This window comes from Thamnophis sirtalis, unplaced genomic scaffold (assembly GCF_051295495.1).
Source record: "Thamnophis sirtalis isolate CommonGarterSnake01/CBP01778 unplaced genomic scaffold, rThaSir2_p1.2 scaffold_4, whole genome shotgun sequence".
NCBI lineage: Eukaryota > Metazoa > Chordata > Lepidosauria > Squamata > Natricidae > Thamnophis > Thamnophis sirtalis.
The window spans coordinates 29,794,506-29,813,875 of record NW_028261384.1 but is presented as its reverse complement, the minus strand read 5'-3'; the positions used below and the strand labels follow the sequence as shown (position 1 = coordinate 29,813,875).

Genomic DNA, 19,370 nt, shown 5'->3' with positions numbered 1-19,370 from the left:
GTTACATTTAGATGGATTTTTATTTTTTTTCCTATTGTCATCTCCTCCCTATTCTTTCCCAGATATTTTTATGCAAAAAAGCTTTTTAAAATATTCAGACAATATAAAATAATCCATTGTATTGGAGGCCCCTATCTGAATACATTGGTAAATTTCAGTTCAAATGCATTGAAGCTTTATACTTGGCTGCTTCTGTCTCTGTCTCTCTGTTTCTCTCTCCCTCCCTCCCTCCCTGTAAAACCTGATTTTCAAGTGGGTGTATATACTAAAATTTCCAGAACAGAGGACTGAGGTTCCAAATAGAAAGGGACAAGCAATATTTAATTAGCAGTGCATGACTCTTTGAACTGGACACTTGGCTGACTTTCTCCTGTATGCTTTTCCTGCCAAAGAATTAGAGGTTTGCTGTCACTACTTGCAGTGGAAATGGAGAGTAGTTATTTATAGAAATTCTCTCACAGATGTCTGCGCACCTGCTTCCCAAACTTCGGAAGGTTTTGAACAGGACAGCAGTATTTCACTAAAAGCTGCATTGGTGACGTCACCTGATTAACTGCTAAGCCTGAAGACGTCACTTTCCACACAAGAGCAACCTGTGTGTGAACAATAAGACATTTGCGCAGCAGCTGGAATAGAAGCTCACATGTAAATGAATGCTGTGTATGAAAGAATAGCATCCGAGCCTTTTTGGTGGCATTCGCCTCTGCCTGAGAATTCTCAGCTAATAGGGATCCACAATGGAGATGCCACCGTTTTGTCCTGACAGAAGTTTCTGTGCCTTGAACAGCTGCATCTGGCAGAAGTTCAACAAGTGTAATTTTTCCCAGCCAGGAGGGGCATGGGGGGGGGGAGACTGCACCTGCTGAATTTCTGTCTTTCACAAAACTCTTAGCAGTACAGGAAGCCTGTTAGTAAAAGACATCCTCCCTAATTTCACTGTGTTCTACAGACAAGTAGTCTGTTGTTGAAAACCACTTCACCTCTTTTCAATGACTGCTTTTTTTAAAAAAACACCTTGCATTCCCTATACTATGTATAGACGTTGTAGCACATCTGATCACATGGCAGGTGAAATGGAAAGACCCACTAAGTTAAGGGATTTCACCCAAGAATGGACCTAAGTTCCTTCTTTTACATGTGAACCTTGTTCACAGTTATATACCATGATCTTAGGTGCATTTACTCAGATGTTCTAAAGCCCAGTGAAGCTTCCAGAGAGACGTATAAATGAGGAAAAATGTTGGATACAGTCTTATACATATCTATTCCAAAATAAGCCCCACTGAACTCAAATAAGTTTACTGTCAGAAAACTGGATGTAAAATTGCAACCAAAGTTTTTTAGCCTCTTAGCCACACAATGTCTTATGGATTATTTTACTTAATCCCCATCTTCTCCCAATCTCTTAAAGGTTCTCCAGTTCAGGAAAGTGAATTTCAGCCTAAGAGGTAGTAGGCTATAACGAATGAAAGTGCTAGATTTTGTAGAAATTCCTGGGTTCAAAATTATACCTAACAATAAATGCCATTGGCTGAATTTGGGTCAGGTTGTCTACCTTCCTCTCCTCCCACTTTCTTTTAGGGTAAATTAACACAGCAGGATAGAGCTACGCTATTAGAATTGTATTAGTATTAATGTTGCATGCTTTAAAGTTATTAAAACCATAAACTTTGCATTAGAAAAATAATGCTAACCAAAGATTCAAGTTCGGTGTGCCAGTCTGCCAGAAGACAAGTAAGTACAAGAAATGGGTAGGCTACTAATGGGTTTCAAAGTAGAAAAAATATATAGTAAATATCTAATGCATATTTACAAAGAGCCAATACAGGTCTGAGCAGTGAATTTGTGTGTGTGTGTTGTGTGTGTATGTTATGCTTTAGAGTCTAATTAATGTTAGAAATTTATGTTACATAAATCCAAACCCATTGTTTATAACTAGTTATTCAATAAAATCATTTCTCCTTCTTTCTAAACTATTCAAAAGCATTTTCATTCATTGGTCCAAAAATGACACTCAGAAAAACATTTCTTAGTAATAAAATTGACAGGTTGTGTATTTTATGTGGATTGTTCTTTTTTTGTTTGCAAACTCTAGTTTTATTCAGTTGAGCCAAGATTCCAAGTTTATACAACACAGAGAGCCATGATGTAACCACATATTGTAAGTTTGGTTTATCCCACACATTAGGTTAAAATGTTATAGAGTCATTTTTATTCCCATGTATCATGCAAACAAAAGCAAACATTCTATAGATGCATAACCAATTTTTAACAATATCCAGCAAGTTTTCTCCTAAAAGTGTGTCGGTAGAATTTTGACCTGTTTTTAATGAAGTAGCAAAAAACTCAAACCAAACTAATACAGTTCTTGAATGTTTAGAGACAGATTGTACCATGTTTATACTGGCGTATACCATAGGCAGACCATTGAGTATACTGATGAGGGAGCTTTTTTCAATCCAGAAATCTTAACAGTCTTAGCTCACAGACCAGACATATTGCATAAAAGTGAAATTAGCTCCCATAATATATGCTGCTGACTTTTCAAAAGCATAAGAGACTGTTTTGAAATCCAAATGCTACTATGGTGGCAAATGCTTTATAGTCTTAATGTACTTCACCAGACCTAGCCTCCTTGGGAATTTAATAGTCTCTTTTTCCTACATTGACCGACAATAAATTTAACATAGCAGTTAGATTTTAATCAGGACAAGATAATTTGTAGTGATAGTGGATGATGTGCAGGGGTGGGTGCTAACCTTTTCTATAGAAGAGGTTCCACAAATCTACTGTGCCATTTAGAACCAGTTCCAGCTCCCTCGCCTCGCCCGCCAGCACATCATCAAGATGAAAAGTGAGAGGAGGAATTCTGGCAGTTGAAGTCCACAAGTGTTAAAGCTGTCAAGTTTGAACACCCCTGGGTTTTTTTTCTAAAGGGTTAGGGGTGCAAGGGTCTTGTAACTTGACAGCTTTAAGACTTGCGTGCTTCAAATGCCAGAGTTTCTGAGCCAACATTTTGGTTGCTAAGCAAGAGCGTTATTAAGTGAGTTTCACCACATTTTACGAGTTGGCCACACCCACCCCATCACATGGCCGGCAAGCCACTCCCATTTGGTCACATGGCCGGCAAGCCACTCCCACAAAGCAGGCCACACCTACAGGAGAGGTTCTTAAAAAATTTGAAACCCACCACTGATGATGTGGCTCCAACAACCAAAGTATGATCCCTTATATTGTAACACAAAGCCATGATTTAGTTACCCACTGTTTGTTATTAACCACAATCAAATGCACCATGAAGCATGGTTTAAAACTTTATGAGTTGCATTCACAAAAGCATTAAACCCAAATCAAACAAAGATTGCAAACATAATTATATTTTGATGACATAGCCAGATTTTCTGGCCCACAAAATACACTGAAAAATAATAGATTTTCATTACATGCTACAGCCATACACATTACCTTTCTGTAATCTATCAGCCAAGCAAGATACAATGTTACCTTGCTTCCTATCAAATAGACCTGGGTAGAGAACACATTCAAGTGATTCTCATCTTCCTTCCTTCCTTCCTTCCTTCCTTCCTTCCTTCCGTTCTGCAGATGAAGAAGGACTTGGGCTATCAAGGTTACTGTCTTCACCTCTTGTGCCTAGTGGACACTGATGTGGGTTGGAATCCTCTGCCTTATCTGGAACAATTGTCTGCATCAAAAGGGTTGAATGCTTTCAGTTTTTCTAAAGCTTAGAAGGAACCCAAAACAAACTGGCCAGATGAAAAGCTATTGTTACCGAGTGCTTGAGCATTTTCTGCCCAAATGTCACAATAGTAGAAGTGAGTCAAGATATTTCTGAGGCACTGCTTCTAACTGTTCAGGAACACTAGAGTGTTTTTTTTCTGCTTCAAACAAAATTTTCAAAAGAAATTTAGGGCCATATCTCTCTGAATTATTATTCTGCAAAAGACTTACTACTAATAAAAAATTAGTTGCTAAACTGAGCTTGATTTTTAAGAATGCAGACTTTGTGGAATGTAAAATCAAATCTGTTCTGTCAATCCATCAAAATAAAATGAGTTTTTATTTAAATAGCTGTCATTTTAAATAGGGCAAACTGGAGAACTGAACTGAAGATAATATAGTTTTGTCCAATTGTTTCAAATACCCCTTTCAAAATATATTAGCCTAAAACATAGCATTGAGGTGGTCCAAGATTCAGCATGCAGCACACACTATTGCTCCTGGCATATTTTTACAATGAGGGGCTTAGATTCACAGGCCGTATTAATCCACATTGTGCTGTATAATCTACAGCAGATTCAGGCAATATGCTAAAACATAATAGGGCTCCATTTTGATTAATGTGTCAGGTGAACTCATTCAGGGTTTGTTTTTCTGCTGCCTTTTGTGTTGCTTTAGTGAACCTTGGAAAGAACAACTGATACAGACTTTCTAACCGATTTTAGGCTTGTAGGTCAGATTTACTCAACCTGTTGATCTTTAGATTTGTTGGGAGTTAAGCTTCCAGAATTTCCAGCTGGAGATTCTGGTAATGATTGATTATTCTGCAGGTGATATTCTCTTCTCAGCACATCCCAAGGATAACAGCTTGGGGAAAACTGGGTTTAGTATTTAACCTCCACCCAAAATGTGCCATAATTGGGTTGGGCACTTCTTCCAAACCTAAAGATTTCTTATACTGTACTTTTAAGCTTGCAAAGTGACAATGAAGTTCAAGAACGCTTTATGATTTTGAGCTATAACTACATGCTTACAAATAAAAGTGAAAGATGAGGGGTAAAAGTCGCTGAACAAAACAGAGGTACTTGGGTAAGTGACTGCCTCCTGGGCACTAATTGGCCATTGATTTTGTACGCCTAGCCCAGTTGCACCAAGATCGCAAAATGTTTGTCTTGTTTGGGCTTGAAGCTCCAAATTCTTTGTGATTACCCAATTAGAATGAAGCTGATGGCAACCAGACAGGATGCAAGAGTGAAATGAGCAGAAACTCGGTTGGGGGGTGACAGTGTTTCCCCCACACCCTTTTCACACAATGGCCCTTTGCAAGCCCCTACCGTTCTTCAGGCTTCAGCTCAGCTCCTTTTACTCTGTGTGCCAGAGGCATTTCCAAAGGATTGTTGCCCTAGAAACTTGGTTTCAACCTCCTGCTATATATCAACAAGCTTGTTTTAGCAATTCCCCTGCCTGAATTACAGTTACACAGTTTGGCGCTTCTTTCAAATTTCCTCCCATTACTTGGGCCAAAGAAAGGCATTTTTCCTCCTTTAGAAATGAATTGGCTTAATTAGTAAGTAGATTAATGGCAATGGCTGGTGAGTTGGTTTCCAGCAGAGTTTCACCAGAGAGGGTTAATCGGAGTCAGGGCTGGAATCGTTCCCAGAACTGGCTGCCAGCCATTTTCCATCAACAAATCAACCCAGAAACAAATGCACTCGCTCCTCGCAGTTCCTATCAGAGAAATAGAGATGATGAGCTTCCTTTGAAAGCCACCAGCAGCAAAGCTGCCCAAACATGTGGTTGTTCCGCTGCAGGGCCATCAAAGGACACCCAGATTCTGACTTTGCTTAGCATTAAATCCAAAGCTTCAAAAGTCCTCACCCAAAAGATGGGCAACCCAAGTGAGAGAATGAGTGAGGAAAGGAAATTCAAGTCTTGCTCTCTTCTGCAGCCTCTTTTTCTGCTTTCTCATTTCTCAAATTTAATATGAATTGCCAGTCATGAGAACCTGCAGCATCAAGCTAGAAAGGCTCCGGTCTGGATTATCTTCCTGCTTTTCAGACTTTCTTTTAAACCTACTTAAGATCAGTTTATACTCTTGGAAAGTCCTACTCCCTTTTGTGTGAATCACCTTTGCTTTTAGAGCTACCACTTCTGGGTCGCAGAAATCCAAGCAACCACTAGATGGCGGCAGAGAGCTAGAATTTTCTATTTCTTATGGGCTAGTAGCTGATGGGGCCCTCTGCAAGATTTTAATGCTGAATTCATCCAGGGAAAAGATTATAGTTGAATAGGTGTCAGTTCACCTTTACCACTATGTGAAGAACAAAATTGCATTTATGGACCAAAACTTAATTCCTGACATCCCTATTGTAATCTGGTGGTGGAAATTTGAGTGCTGCAACAAATTTGGGGGAAGGGTGGTTTGGAATGGCTGAATTTTTTTAAACCAGGTTTTTCATTTTCATCCAAATTCTGTTTCTGAAATAAACATTAGTCTATATGAAACTAATTTCAGGAATATTTTGGTGTAACATTTCTGCAATATTATACTGAGTTCCAGAATGTGATCCCAATATTTAAATAAGAAAGTGAATAATAGAAATAGCACAATTCATTTTCATTTCCCCAATATTGACAAAAATGCATTCATGGTTTAAAAAAAAATAAGTTGTCTTGCAAAAACCGAAAATAGCAGAGAAATGTCTGTACAGCAGTGAAATTTATTCTAGAAAAGGCAGGCTGGTTTCATAGTTTTTCTTTTGAAGGTATGAAGAAGAGACCCAATGAAAAATGACACATGCTTTAGCATTTTAGAAAGCTGGCGACTAGCAGAGTGTCTTTCTCTCCCCCTTCCCTTCTCCCGCCCTCCCCCTCCCCTTTAACTTTCTGCCTCTGAACAAAGAGGTCGGCAAAACTAGCTAGGTTGTAATGAGTTCTGTGTCCCAAGCCCATTAAGGGCATCATGGAAACATATTGTATCGAAATAGTTTGGAAGAGAATAACGGGGATGAAAGAGAATGGTGCTTTGATCAGCTCCCTGGGGTCCTGAGCGCGCACAGACCGGCTTGCAAGGCCTCATTCAGCTCTAGCGAGACACACTTACAAGACCATTCAATGTGATTTGCATATCTGCAATTTATCACATCGGAACCCTCCAACATTTTTTGCAAGGTAAATAAAAGTTGGATTGAATAACAAATATCAATCATCTCACCGCGAAAGGGAGAGGAAACGCGGTTGCAAGCCAGACTAGCGCAGACCTCTGTAAAGAGGCAAAAGAAAATATTTAGCCCAGCGAAGGGAAGTTCAAAGAGACTTTGACAACAGGTTCAAGGCTAGCTTTAAACAAAAAAGAAGCCTGCCACAAATAAAACCTTTGGGGTTTCCAACTCGTGGAAAAAGAGAAAGCATTAAAACACGAATGAGAGAAAACCACTAAATGTTGATTGAGAAACGAAAGAGGATAAAGTGGGCAGCCTGCAGAACGATAAAAGTGCGTTCTCGCCCCCACGAACCTTTCTCGGATCTTTAGATTTTGTGTAATTAATTATCACCTGCTCTTATGAAAAAGCATAAAAGACCCCCCAAAAAAACCCCACCATCTCTCAAAAATACGAAAATCACACGTCTGTTTGTCCCGAAGTGATATCAGTAAAAAAGTAAATTTAAGGGGATTCCTCTCCAGAACAAGGAGCAAGTTAACAGGCAGCCATTGTCTAGCCCTTCAAAAAAAACTTCGGTTAAACACCAAATGAGAATCTTCAACTTGACCTTGGAAAGGCTCGGCGCCTCCAGCTAATCTATCAAACCACCCCAGTGACAATGATGTATTTCCAAGTATTGTCAGATCCTGAAAAGATTGATAAATTCGCCGCTGTTACACCCAGAGTCAGCGTTCCTCTTTGGAAGGAGACACGCTGTAAAAAGCGCACCTCCTCATCCCCAGGTCGCGGGGCGGGGGGGGAGGGGATGTAGCGGGGAGAGGAATGAAAGGCCGCGGCGAAGAGAAACGAGCCCCCTTAAATCAGTCTGGCCATATTTCCTGAAGGAACACAAGAAAGCTGGAGACAATCCTTCTCATATTTAACGCAATATTTCTTGGCTGTGGCGAGGAACAAAAGTCATAGCAAGACGTCTTTGTGACTAATTCAGTCAAAGGGTCGGCTCTGGTTCCCCTGCCGAAAGGTCACTGTCGTTGTGTATGGTCCACCAAGGGGGGGTTTTCACAGGGAAAACGGAGCCAGCTGTCCCTGTCACACTCTCCACACTGGGGGAGCGCACACTGTGCATGGTTATTAGCTTCGTTCTACACCTGCAAAACCTACCCATTTCCAAGACTTTTCAAGGCTTTTTCCCCCTTTTCTTTTTGGACCTCCTTTTTTTCAGCCTCGTCCACTTTGACAACAACTATTCACGTTTTTCCTGAAAAGGACTGGGAAAGAAGGGGGGGCGCTTTCTACGCATTCTAGTGGGTACCCATTGAGCCTCTAGCTAAAGGAGCTGCCTTCCACAAAACAAACTTTGACAAAGTCCCAAATAGTTTGCACCAACGTGGAAACGAGCTGTTGCTAACTGAAGTACCCCTTAATCAGGGTTCGATGTACAAAGGAGACACGGTCGCTCCTCCCCAGGGAAAACTAGTCCTCCATTTCTTCCCCGGTGTCTGGGCGCTTTACCTGTGGCTGCCGTCGCCGAGAGGGACAAAGGGCACCATTTCCCCCTTTTCACTTTTCACCCTTCCCTCTTTGAAAATACGCTGGGGAAATGCAGAATGGCCTAAGCCAGCCAGAAAGAATCAGGCCGATTGGGAAATATTTAATAATCTGCCGGTGCCACGATTGATTGCTACAGCGTATGCCAGCCTTAACCAGCACAGAAGAGTGGCCAGGGCAGAAGGGTGGGTGGCTTTGCGCGAGGACGGGAGCCTGTTCGGGCGGCAGGATTGGGGTCCAGTTTCGGCTCCTCTTGCCCTCCTTCCCGACCTAACCATAGGAGCTTCTCTGCTCCCGCTAGTGCTCTGTTCTTCGTGCTAATGGGCTGGACAGAAGTCTAAGAAATAGCCAAGGTCCGCAGACACTGGAGGACCGGACAGGTCAAGAGCCACCCGTTCGCCTTAAGACAGGAAATCCTGTCGAAGGCCATTTCCCAGAAGAGGTTGGTTGATTTGTTCCTTAGCCTCGGTGAGGCAAGCTCGGGCTGTTTTTGGGAAGCCTCTGAGCAGGAACACAGATCTCTGGCATCGTGGCAGGCGCTCAGCGCAACAAGTTGTCTTCAGAGCAGGTGCGAGGGAAAGAAATTGGAATCCGGAGGAAGGTCAGAACGGGGAATAAGCCCGGAGGCTCGGAGAGCTTTCCTGAGCTCCGGAAACTAGGTTGAATCTAAAAAAGTGAACCACCATGTTCCTGGATACCTCTAACCTAAACGACGGCGGAACAAGTTTGCCAGGGATTGTAGGCGAGCGCCTACATTTTTTTGGACAGGCAGATCCAGTTCTTCTCTCTGTGTCAGCCGCCTAAGAAGTAGTTCTGGCATGAAGGTGGCGTTCTCCCCTTTGCGCCACCCCCCCTCGGGTTGTCCTCAGCCACCGGTATCCCTCTGTCCCGCTCGTTCAGGCCTCAAGCAGGCCCGTGATAGCGGGACCCCTCTTGGAGACCTCCATGCGCAACGATGCCAAGCAGGCGGATACCGTTTCTTGGCTGTCTCTTTCTATCAGACCAGACTTTCAACAGCAAAGGAGAAGGGATTTAAAGTTCTGATGGGGGAGACCTTTCCCTTTCCGGAGCCTCGCGAGCCGGCTTCTTGCCGACTCCGCCGGACCCCGAGTTTTTGGGGGAGAAGCAGAACGCATGTGCGTCTCCAGACGGGGACTGTCCCAGCCGCTCGCCTCGGAGCGTGAAGGGAGTTTGGCCAAGCTGCTCAAAAAGGCGCCAAGTACTCGAGAGTTGGACTCAAAGCACTAAGCAATCTGACTGAGGCCTTTGGGGGGATTGCCCTGCTCCTGATAATGACGAATTGAGACCGGGGGCAGCTGAGGGGGAGGCGAGTAGCGAAGCTTTTAGGAGACCCAGAAAGGCCCCTGCGCGCCAGGCTGGCTGCGCGCTCGGCTGAGAAGGCAGCTCTCGCCCTCTCTACTGCAGCCGCGCGCGCCTCATTCACCGCTCCAGCCCTCATTCCCCCCTCCCTCCGCCCTCTTTTGTTCGCCTTAAAAGTAATGCTGCGAATTAAAAGAAATGACAATGTTTTCTCCTTGCTCGCAAGTCCCAGAGAAGAGCCCTTGAGCTTGGCAAAATCAGGCGAATCATTCAGCGTGCCACCCCGCACCTGTGATCTTGGCATTGAAAACCCCGCAGACCTATTCCCTATTAAACTTAATTATTCCCTCAAGCACACAATGGTTGAAATGGAGCAGGTTGGAGTCTGTTTATTGGTCGTAAATGTTTTTCTGAAGATCTTCTGAATGTCATTGTTAGCTTGTTGTTTGAGGCTGCCCTCGTTCTTTCAGCCTAGAGTAGCCTTGGACTTTTCAATTTTCAATCGTAACATCTGCTTAATCGTACGGATCAAAATATGGAGACACAAAACATATGTAATGGTGGATTTGTTAAATCCTGGTAATGAGTTATTAACAAGGGAAAACAATGGGCCAGGATTGTGAGAGCCTTATGGTAACAGAGTCACTTTATGCAACGCTTGACGTTCCCCTTCTTGATAAATGGAACTAAGGTCTGAACGCCAGGTGATAGCAAGAAAATCAATGTCCTTAGAGGCCAGCATGGAGACTTTTTTTTTTCTGTGTGAAAAATTAGAAGACATAAAATTTAATTGGCTGTTAGGAGAGGGGAAAGTAGTGGTCTTAAGTTTAATTGCCAGTTGAAGGCTTAGCAAAAGGAGACAAAAAAACAAAACAAAACACAAAACCCCCCAAACAAAAAAACCGAGACTCGGGCCTGTTTGTTTGCTTGCATCTCAGCTCTTACTGCAAGTGTATCATTGAAAATGCGTTTTATTATAACACATGTCATGCTTTACAGTTCCCATATTGTGTCAAGACAATGCTTAATGGTACATTAAAGACAAGCAAACCATGCCAACACGTCTTGGAGACATTGTAAGGGCCTCTCTCAATCTCTTTGCTTGCTTTAGGCAGCTGCAGCCCAGCACCCAGAAACACAAAAAGAACAAGTTTGAAATACCAGGTGCATCCGAGAGAAACTCGACAGGGATTGATATGTTATAGCCCAGGACATGAACCTAGCAATAAAGATATCATTTTGATTGTCTCCAGCTTCCACGCCATGTAAAAAGCAAGAGGCACCCGGGAAGCCTCATTCTGCTGGCAGCAAAGCCTTTTCCCAACTCGGAGTCCTCCTATCTTCCTCAGCCAAGTCCGAGCACCTGTTGGCCAGACCCCACATCCCGTCGTGGGAATCATTGCCTGCCGAGGCTTCCAGATCTAGAAAATGCCATTTGTTGTGGAATGAGGGTGGGTCCATTCCCACAGGCTTCATGGGAGGGGGGGAGACAAAGAGAGGGAGGGAGGGAAAGAGAGAGAGGGTGAGAGGAGATTTAGCGGGGAACCTCAACTGGTGTTTGTTCATCCTGGCAGCTGGTCCCCGATGCCACCGCAAAAGAGACCTTAATGGAAATGGGATGAGTTCATGCCTAGCCCAGGTTTCATACCCCATATATTACAAGCCTTTAATCCCAATATTGGCAGATTAGAAAGCCTGGGAATCCCAAAGGGGCAGGTTCTCAGTCTCCATTAGGGACAGTTTCTTTTTTTCACCCTACCCTGCCTTTGCTGTTCAAGGGAAAGCAGGATCCTTTCTCATACTTTTCCTGCACTTGGAGCTGAAAGAGATTGATGCCTTGAGATTTTAATGGGATTTCTGGTTCTGGCTTTGTCCAGGCCAGGAGTCCATCTTCCTTCACTGGCAGGGGCATCACAAATGCTACTGATTTTGAAGGAAAGGATGGTCTGATTAATAGAAATAACAGAAAATCAGGATCTTAGCAACTCTTGCATCATGTCGTGGTACTGCAGCAGCAGCTTCGGTCTGGTCTGTCTTGTAGGCATAAATCTCAGGAGCGGCATCTTAGCCCATTAGGAAATTGTGAATAGAGAGAAGCCAACTTTCATCTTGTTTCATCCTGAAAATTGAAGAATAGTTTAGATCTTTGCCAAAATTATATGTTGCTCTTTTCAAGCTCACTGGCCAATTCCAATATTAGCAGTAAACATTCTGAAGAAAATTTCAGGAACTAAGTATTTTCCCATCAGATCACTGTAGAGTTATTTTAAAATCCTGAAGTACTGGGTTATTTTAAAACTAGAAAAAATGATTTAGTTTAATCTTTCAGCCCTTCCCCCAACCACAACAACGCATGCTATTGGCTTCCGATCAGATTGCTGGGGAGGGTGAGAGAGGATTGTCTATTTGAATGCAAACGCACAACCCCCAAGGGGAGGAGCTTATCTATGAATCTCTTTATGGTCGCTCTTGATACATTTTTGAGGGTGATGGGGAGAGAAGTAGAGTAGATAAAACGCTGGTTTCAAAGGTTTGAATAGCTGTCACTCATGGAAGCCCACACGCTGGTTCCTTCCAGTGCCAAGCAATATTATACACAGAACCGCCCGGGCGCGCGAGGGCGACTATTGCTGCTTCATTGGGTTGGGGGGGGGGGGGCGTTTGGGTGTTTTAACTTTCTTTTGCAGTTCCCGCGCCTACCTAAAATAGCACTTTTGTTTCGGGTCTTGGGAGAGACATAGGTTTCACTTAGCATGTGGATTACACGTGTGTCCGTTCCTTTATGTATGTGGGTGTGGAAGCGCGCGCACCCACACGCCTTTTAAATTATTTTTCTGGCCTTTAAAACATTCTCTGCAACTGTAGTGAATAATTGAGGAAGAAGGCAAAAGACTCCGGAGATGATTTAGAGATCGTTATTAAAGGAAGCTGTCAAACCAAACCAAGAAGAGTCACATGACAGAAAAGCCCTGTGTTTTTCACCGAGGAGCCAGGCTCTTCCGCTTGATCTGCGCTAGACTTAAAGGGTATGATGAGAAGGCCACCCCTGAATGACAAAACGCACGAGCGCGCGCCTTCAGCACGCGCGCACCTCCTCGCACCCGCAAGCGATGCCTTCGGAGAGTGGGACGTCCCGTAACCATGTTAGGAAGGTGCAAACTAAGCCACGGCCTCAGCCGAAACCCCACGTGCTCGCACTCTCGGCCGTAGAGCAGCGGGCCCTTCCGCCGCTTAAGTGTCCGGGCGTTCGAATCCAGCGACCATTTGACTTTCTAATGAGCGTAATGAAATTACATGCCTCCTGGAAGCGTTTGTGCCAGGGAGCCTCTCTGTGTTTAATGAGAGCCTAATACCGGACCGTCGAATTGTAGCTGGGCTATTCAACCCTCCGCTTTCTCTTAGCGGCTTTCGGCGGTTTAATTATGTTGCCGGTGGATTTTCTCCTGCTCCTTTTCCTGCCGGGGGGGGGGGGGCGGGGACGAGGCGGGAGGCGGCCCTGTTCCTCTTCCCGCCGCCCGAGACTGCCAATGGAGGAGGGCAAGGGGACTGAAATCTGGCTAATTGCCCTTGGAAGGGACGGTGCCAGACGGGAGACATGGGCCGGTTTGTCAGCCTATCTAGGTTAATGCAATTAGCCTACCCGAGCGGGTGATGCGTTCCCGTTGCTTTCCGAAAGTGCCGGCATAGCGAGGGGTCATTAGCTGTTTTGGGGCTCCGAAGGTTGACCGCAGTTCCCATCCGCCTGCCTCTCCCCTCCCCCGGGTAGGAGCAGCAAGAACAGCGCTGGATCATACTAGATCCGGGCTAGGCAGCTGGGCTTCTCCCGCCGATCCATGGCGTCTAACATGGGAAAATCAGCACCTGCGGCCTTGGCCAGCCGCGGAAGCACAAGCGGCTAAAGCAGCCTCAGGGCAGCCAGAGGGCTCCGCCGTCTTCGCGGCCCTCGCCGTGGGGTGTGGGACTTGCTCTAAGCTACACACCTCCGATCTTGGGAACCCCCACTGCGCGCCGCGTTCAGTTTAGCCTCCTCACTCGATCGATCTATTTTCGCAAACTAGGTTTTCATTCAATGCAGGATCGTGGTCTCAGATATGGACGTCCTGTTTGCGGGGCGGTGGGTGGATGGGTACTTTTCGGACTGAATATAACCCATGCCAGAATTACTTTTCAGAAGGGCTGTCCTACAATTCTCTCTCTCTCTCTCTTTCTCTCTCTCTCTCTCTCTCTCTCTCTCTCTCTCTCTCTCTCTCTCTCTCTCTCTCTCTCTCTCTCTCTCTCTCTCCTCCCTCCCTCCCTCCCTCCCTCTCTCCCTCCCCTCCCTCTCTCTCTCACACACACGTGGAATTTGGGATAGGAAATATAGAAGATAAATTAGGGCTACACGTGCTGAAAAATATTTTGTTTGTTGTGTTTTCCTGTGCCTTTGGGGCATTCGCAGATCTCACTAACAATGTTGTAAAGTAGTTTGCCTTTATAACTAAGTTATACATTGGTAAACTGAAGCTTACAGCGAATTGTAAAACAGATGTCTGGTACATTTATTTTGGGATAAGGCTGAATCTGATCACAGGGACTCAAGTCCCCAGTGGTGGTGGTGTTATTTGCGAAGTCATGTCTGACCCATCGCAACCCCATGGACCACTACCTTCCTCCAGGCCTTCCTGTCCTCTATCATCCTCTGGATTCCATTTAAGCTCACACCTAACTGCTTCGGTGACTCCAGCCAGCCACCTCATTCTCTGTCGCCCCCTTCTTCTCTTGCCCTCAAACCTTCCCAGCATTAGGTGGGAAAGCATTCCCCAGAGGTATAGCAGCCAGTTTTTCACCTGCTTCTGAAAATGTTGAAGGTGCTGCTATTGCTGCTGCTGTATGCAATTCTATTTTTAGAAACAAGAGTAGCCTTATTTTTAACTGTCTGGTTTATAAAACCTTAAGGGATACAAACCTTTGAAGCAAATCCTGCGAAATTCTTCAAAAGACATGACGTTTCTCTCCCCTTCCCAGGAACATACGTGGATATGCAGAATCATTGCAATAAGAAAAATAACTTTTGAAAATAGTAAATTTATAGAACGTAAAGATTAAAAGGGACTACAGTAAAGACTCTTTCTCTAAAACAATCAAGTGGAATACACAAATAATGAGAAGGACACACTCTCATCAAATTTGTCACAGGAAAAATCCTGCTGGGACCCCTCTGCAGACTTGATTGAGACATCAACATTACAAGCTTCTAAGAGATAATTGCAAAAAAACTTAAAAGATAGTGAACCCCATGTAGCTCAGCCTTTTGCTATCCACTAGCAGTCTATAAATTGGCGATCCTCAACACACAACTTTCTTGAAGTCATTCAGGGAAGCAACCCCCCCCCCTCTTCTAATAAACTTGTTGCATTACCGCACTACAGCACTTACCTTTAGGATATGCTGGTTTTCAAATATTATTAACCATGACAGAACCTGATTAGTTTCTGAGCTCAGACAAATGCTAGGTATTGATAAGTGATGCAATGAAATATTTATCATCCTAAGCCTCCAGTGATTTTACAAACCCATTAGAAGTGGGTTTGTAAGCAACGTTAATGAAACTGGTAAAACGGGTTGCTGCTATAAGAAAACGGACTTTCTTAACAGAGAAATATCCTTTGATGAACCAACAAACTTTATCCATTGGATGTTACCCAACTTTATACCACCCATGATGTATTTTTGAAGTGAAAGGCTTATCGGAACGTTTTAATGTTGTTACCAGTTTCTAAACCACTTCACATTCCTACATCTTAATATCAAATGTAACCACGAGAGCGTTTCAGATATAATAGATTTCCTAAGAAAGTTACAGTGTTGAAAAGCAGTCCCTTAGTTGCCAGTTAATTTAACTAGGGATTCTGGGAACTATAATCCTCCTGCACCTGGAAGATACTGGGTTTCTCCATATAGTAATATAGGATTAAGATTTTGCAGCACAGAACCAATAAGGGGGAATGGTCTTTAAATAACAAATTTTATTAGATGAATACATTTATTAGCACACTGTTTATTTGCTGAATCCTGCATCAAGACATCTCCTGGATCTGCAGAAAATTCCAATATTTTATAAACAATTTAATCTAAAGTTCTACCTGAGAACAGATCCTTCTCCAAATAAACTCATTTTAATCAAAGTTTACTAATATTTTAATATAATTAACATTTTCAACAAGTGGTAATATATTATGTTCACATTTCTTGGGAAACATTTTCCTTTCTAACGAAGTATTTTTGCAAAGGTGCTGGTGAATGAATCTACAAGTATTGCATATTTTAACATTAGGATAAATTATATAAATTATACATTCAAAAAAGATAGCTCCATTCCTCCAGGTGTAAATAAATAGAAAAAAGTGATTGCCTTAGAATACTTTTTTTGTATTGTAAAGTACTTCTGAAAATATGTATTGTTAAGCAAAACTGTTCCAATAAAGTAGACGTGTATCCGTAGCTCAGGATTGGAGTTCTTTGTGCTAAGTTCGGTTGTTTGCTTGCAGATGAACATTACTAGGTTCAGATTGTTACCTAATCAGGTAATGAAATGTCTGCAAGAAAACAACCAAGCTCAGAACCAAGAATTCATACAACTGTATGCTGGCAAAAATATTAATGTTTTAATATAATAATGTTCTCATGTTATGATGTGAAATCAAATGGGGGTTCATTTTCAATGTTGTTCACAGATGATTTGCTGTTTAACTTTCTGGGGTCTTCTGGAGTCCAGACTTTAGCTGTTCGAATGATGTTTTGTTCCTTGAGTTGTTTTTCATCAGTCCAGGAAAGTGAATGCCCAGCAAGAGGAGGAAGTCCATAATCTGGGTCACTTGGAGAAGGTGATCCTAGAAGGAAGAAAACAAAGGAAGCATTAGACTGGATATTCTTACCATACACAGACTGGAATAAACATGCCATGAACGAGTAGGCAGCAATATAAAATTTCCAAATAACTAACTAACTTCCCAACTTCTGTTACCCCTGTGACAGGGACTCAGCTAACTGTGGCATCATTTGCTGAGTATATGTCTTAAATTCACTCACCATTTAATCTATGTATTGGATAGTCTATCAATTTTTAAAGGAATTTAATACGTGCATTAACCCAGCATGGTATTTGGGAGAAAGCAGCTTCTCTCCATAGCTAAAGAACAGCACTGGTTTCTGATTGCCCTTTAGGTACATTGGACTAATCTCCATTACAGCCATGATGGCTGTGTATTTGGAAAACCAAAACCTGGAGGACATGAAGGTGGATAAGTAGAGGTAGCATACTATTCAGCCTTTCCCAATGGGCGAGGGCTTCTGCAGAGGCTAGCTAGGGAGCGCCCTAATTTGGATCGCGACTCCCTTTGACTGCATGCAGGCATTAAGAATACTATGTGTATGGCTGGGTTTCAGTAATAATAGTCTATCAGTGGTGCAGCGATTTGGATGCAAACATACAGATCCATGCAAAATAATGACATCTTAGAATTTAAATTCCGCCTAGAATGAGGGTATCCCCTTAGTTGTTACCCCGTCTAAGGATCGCCTTTGGGTCGGTGGAAACACATTTCATTAGCAAACAAAGGAAAGGATAAAGTTTCCGTGTCTGCTCGTGCAAACACTTGTGGATAGCAGCAATAGGAGCCGCGGACAGACATATCCATGAGAAAATCCGAGCGCGAATTAAATGCTATTTGGATACCCATTTTGTGCGCCAAATCAGGGAGTTCCAAAGCAAGGTTTCGGGCTACGACGAGCTCTCACTGTCCGGGAAAGGGAAGTGGATTTTAGGGAAAGCGGGGCGCCTGAGCTTCAAGACGATAGTCTGCAAAGTTTCCACAGCAGCACCGAAGCTACTGTAGCCAAGGAGTCTCCCCCTCTTTTCTCATTTGGAACGCAGCTGACCGGGACGGGAAGCTCACCCTGCACTTACTTGTGCCTCGATGACAGATGATGACCTTCTTGGGCTGGCATGGGCTCTGGCTGCCCGCGCTGCGCAAAGGTAAGTCGGACTGGACCAGCTCGCTGAGGAAGTTGATGTAGCCGATGGCTAGGCGCAGCGTGTCCACCTTGGAGAGGCGCTTCTCGTAAGGCAATGTGGGGATATGAGAGCGCAGCCCCTCGAAGGCGTCGTTGATGGACTGCATCCGCCGCCGCTCGCGCACATTGGCCGCCTGCCTCAGTTGCTGCAGCTCAGCCTCAGAGCGCACCCGCCGCCGTCTCCGCGCTGCTGCTGCCGCCGCCGCCGCCGCGCTCAAAGCCTTGAGGCTGCCCCTGGGCGATGCAGCCATTCCGCAGCACTCATAGGTGAAACTGGACGACGACGGCGAGGAAAAGGACATCGAGTAACTACCCGGATCCGCTTCGCAGCACAGAGCGCCTTCGGGCACGTTTTCGGATCCTGAGCCACCGCCAGCCCCATCGCTGCGGTAACACTCGTGGAACGGCGGGCTCAGGAATCCCACCTCGGCCTCCAGGAGCTCGTCACTTTCCAGAGGGTCGCGCGAAGACTGGTCAGTGAAAAATTCCTCATCGTCGAAGTAAGATTCTGAGGAAAAGGAGTCCAGCCCGGCAGGAAAGTGTTCCAGGAGTACCGATTCCATGCCCGATCTGCAAGAATGTGGCTCGGAAAAGGCGCAAGGAGAAACCAGTTGTGGGCCAGTCGGTGCTTTTTCTTTCTCTGCCCCCCCGCCTCCGTCCTTGGCTCCTGCGGCGCTGCGATTTGCTTCTGTTCCCTTCTGCGTATTTACGCGCGTTCTCTCTCCCCGACGGAAGCTGCGGACTTATAGGAACTGAGGGCCGGCACGCGAGGATTCTTATAAGAACAACCGCAGGCGCGTGCCATTAACCAACATCGCCAGCCAATCAGGGCTCAGTGGAGGACCTCCCATGGTCAAGGGGAAGTGGAGGGGGAGTGTACACCTAGGCTGTTTCAGAAGGGGAGCGAGAGCAGAATAAGCTCTCTTTTGGTGTCCGCGTTCGCTGGTTTCCTTCTACCTGTCAGCAGACAGATTAACCCGTTGGTACCGCTACCTCCACTGTGCTCTGGAGCGACCCAAGGCCCTTGGAGTGCCAGGAAGCAACTCTCGCCGAAGTTGGTGCAACCAACCTGTCTTCAGGCTTTTCTACTACCCCAATCTCGTTCTGCCCTGTGCAAACGCCCACTCCATATGTGTGGAGAAGAGAGGGAGAGAAATTGGGTTCTGGTTGGGCCCTGTCGGATCTACCTGCCTCAGTGCAACTAGAATCGGCCTGGGAAGGGGAGAAGACTTAATAATTCCAGTCTAACACTATGTCCTATCCAAATTCCCGCTTTCATGAACTTTTAGTATTATTTATCTTACTTTTTCCTGCTCAACCATTGTCAGGCTAAGACTCGACTCCTTTTGATTGCGTGCAGACATTAAGAATAGTATGTGTATACCCCACTTCTTTAGATAGATAGATCGTCAAGAGGGAGAAACACAAAGGATTAATCTGAAAGCTAATTCTAGATTGTCAGCATTTAGTAGATGGAAATACTTTTCAAAAACCATTTTGTCTTGATGAAACATTTAAGTCTCTTTCCCACCACTCTGTCCTTGCTAC

At 44.4% G+C, this 19,370-nt stretch overlaps 1 protein-coding gene across 2 annotated transcripts; it reads right to left on the bottom strand.

Annotated features, from left to right (window-relative positions):
* Positions 1 to 15,755: 15,755 nt before the first annotated feature.
* PTF1A (pancreas associated transcription factor 1a) lies at positions 15,756 to 18,552 on the bottom strand. 2 transcript variants are annotated; one of them, XM_087712694.1, is made up of 2 exons: positions 17,705 to 18,552; positions 15,756 to 16,639 (listed from the first exon to the last, which is right to left on the bottom strand). In XM_087712694.1, the coding sequence occupies exons 1-2, from the start codon at positions 18,383 to 18,385 to the stop codon at positions 16,496 to 16,498; spliced, it is 825 nt and encodes a 274-aa protein (XP_087568820.1). In that variant the 5' UTR covers positions 18,386 to 18,552; the 3' UTR covers positions 15,756 to 16,495. The 2 variants fall into 2 exon arrangements, with proteins under 2 accessions (XP_087568820.1, XP_013920861.2); XM_014065386.2 differs by having other exon boundaries at positions 17,716 to 18,552.
* Positions 18,553 to 19,370: the final 818 nt, after the last annotated feature.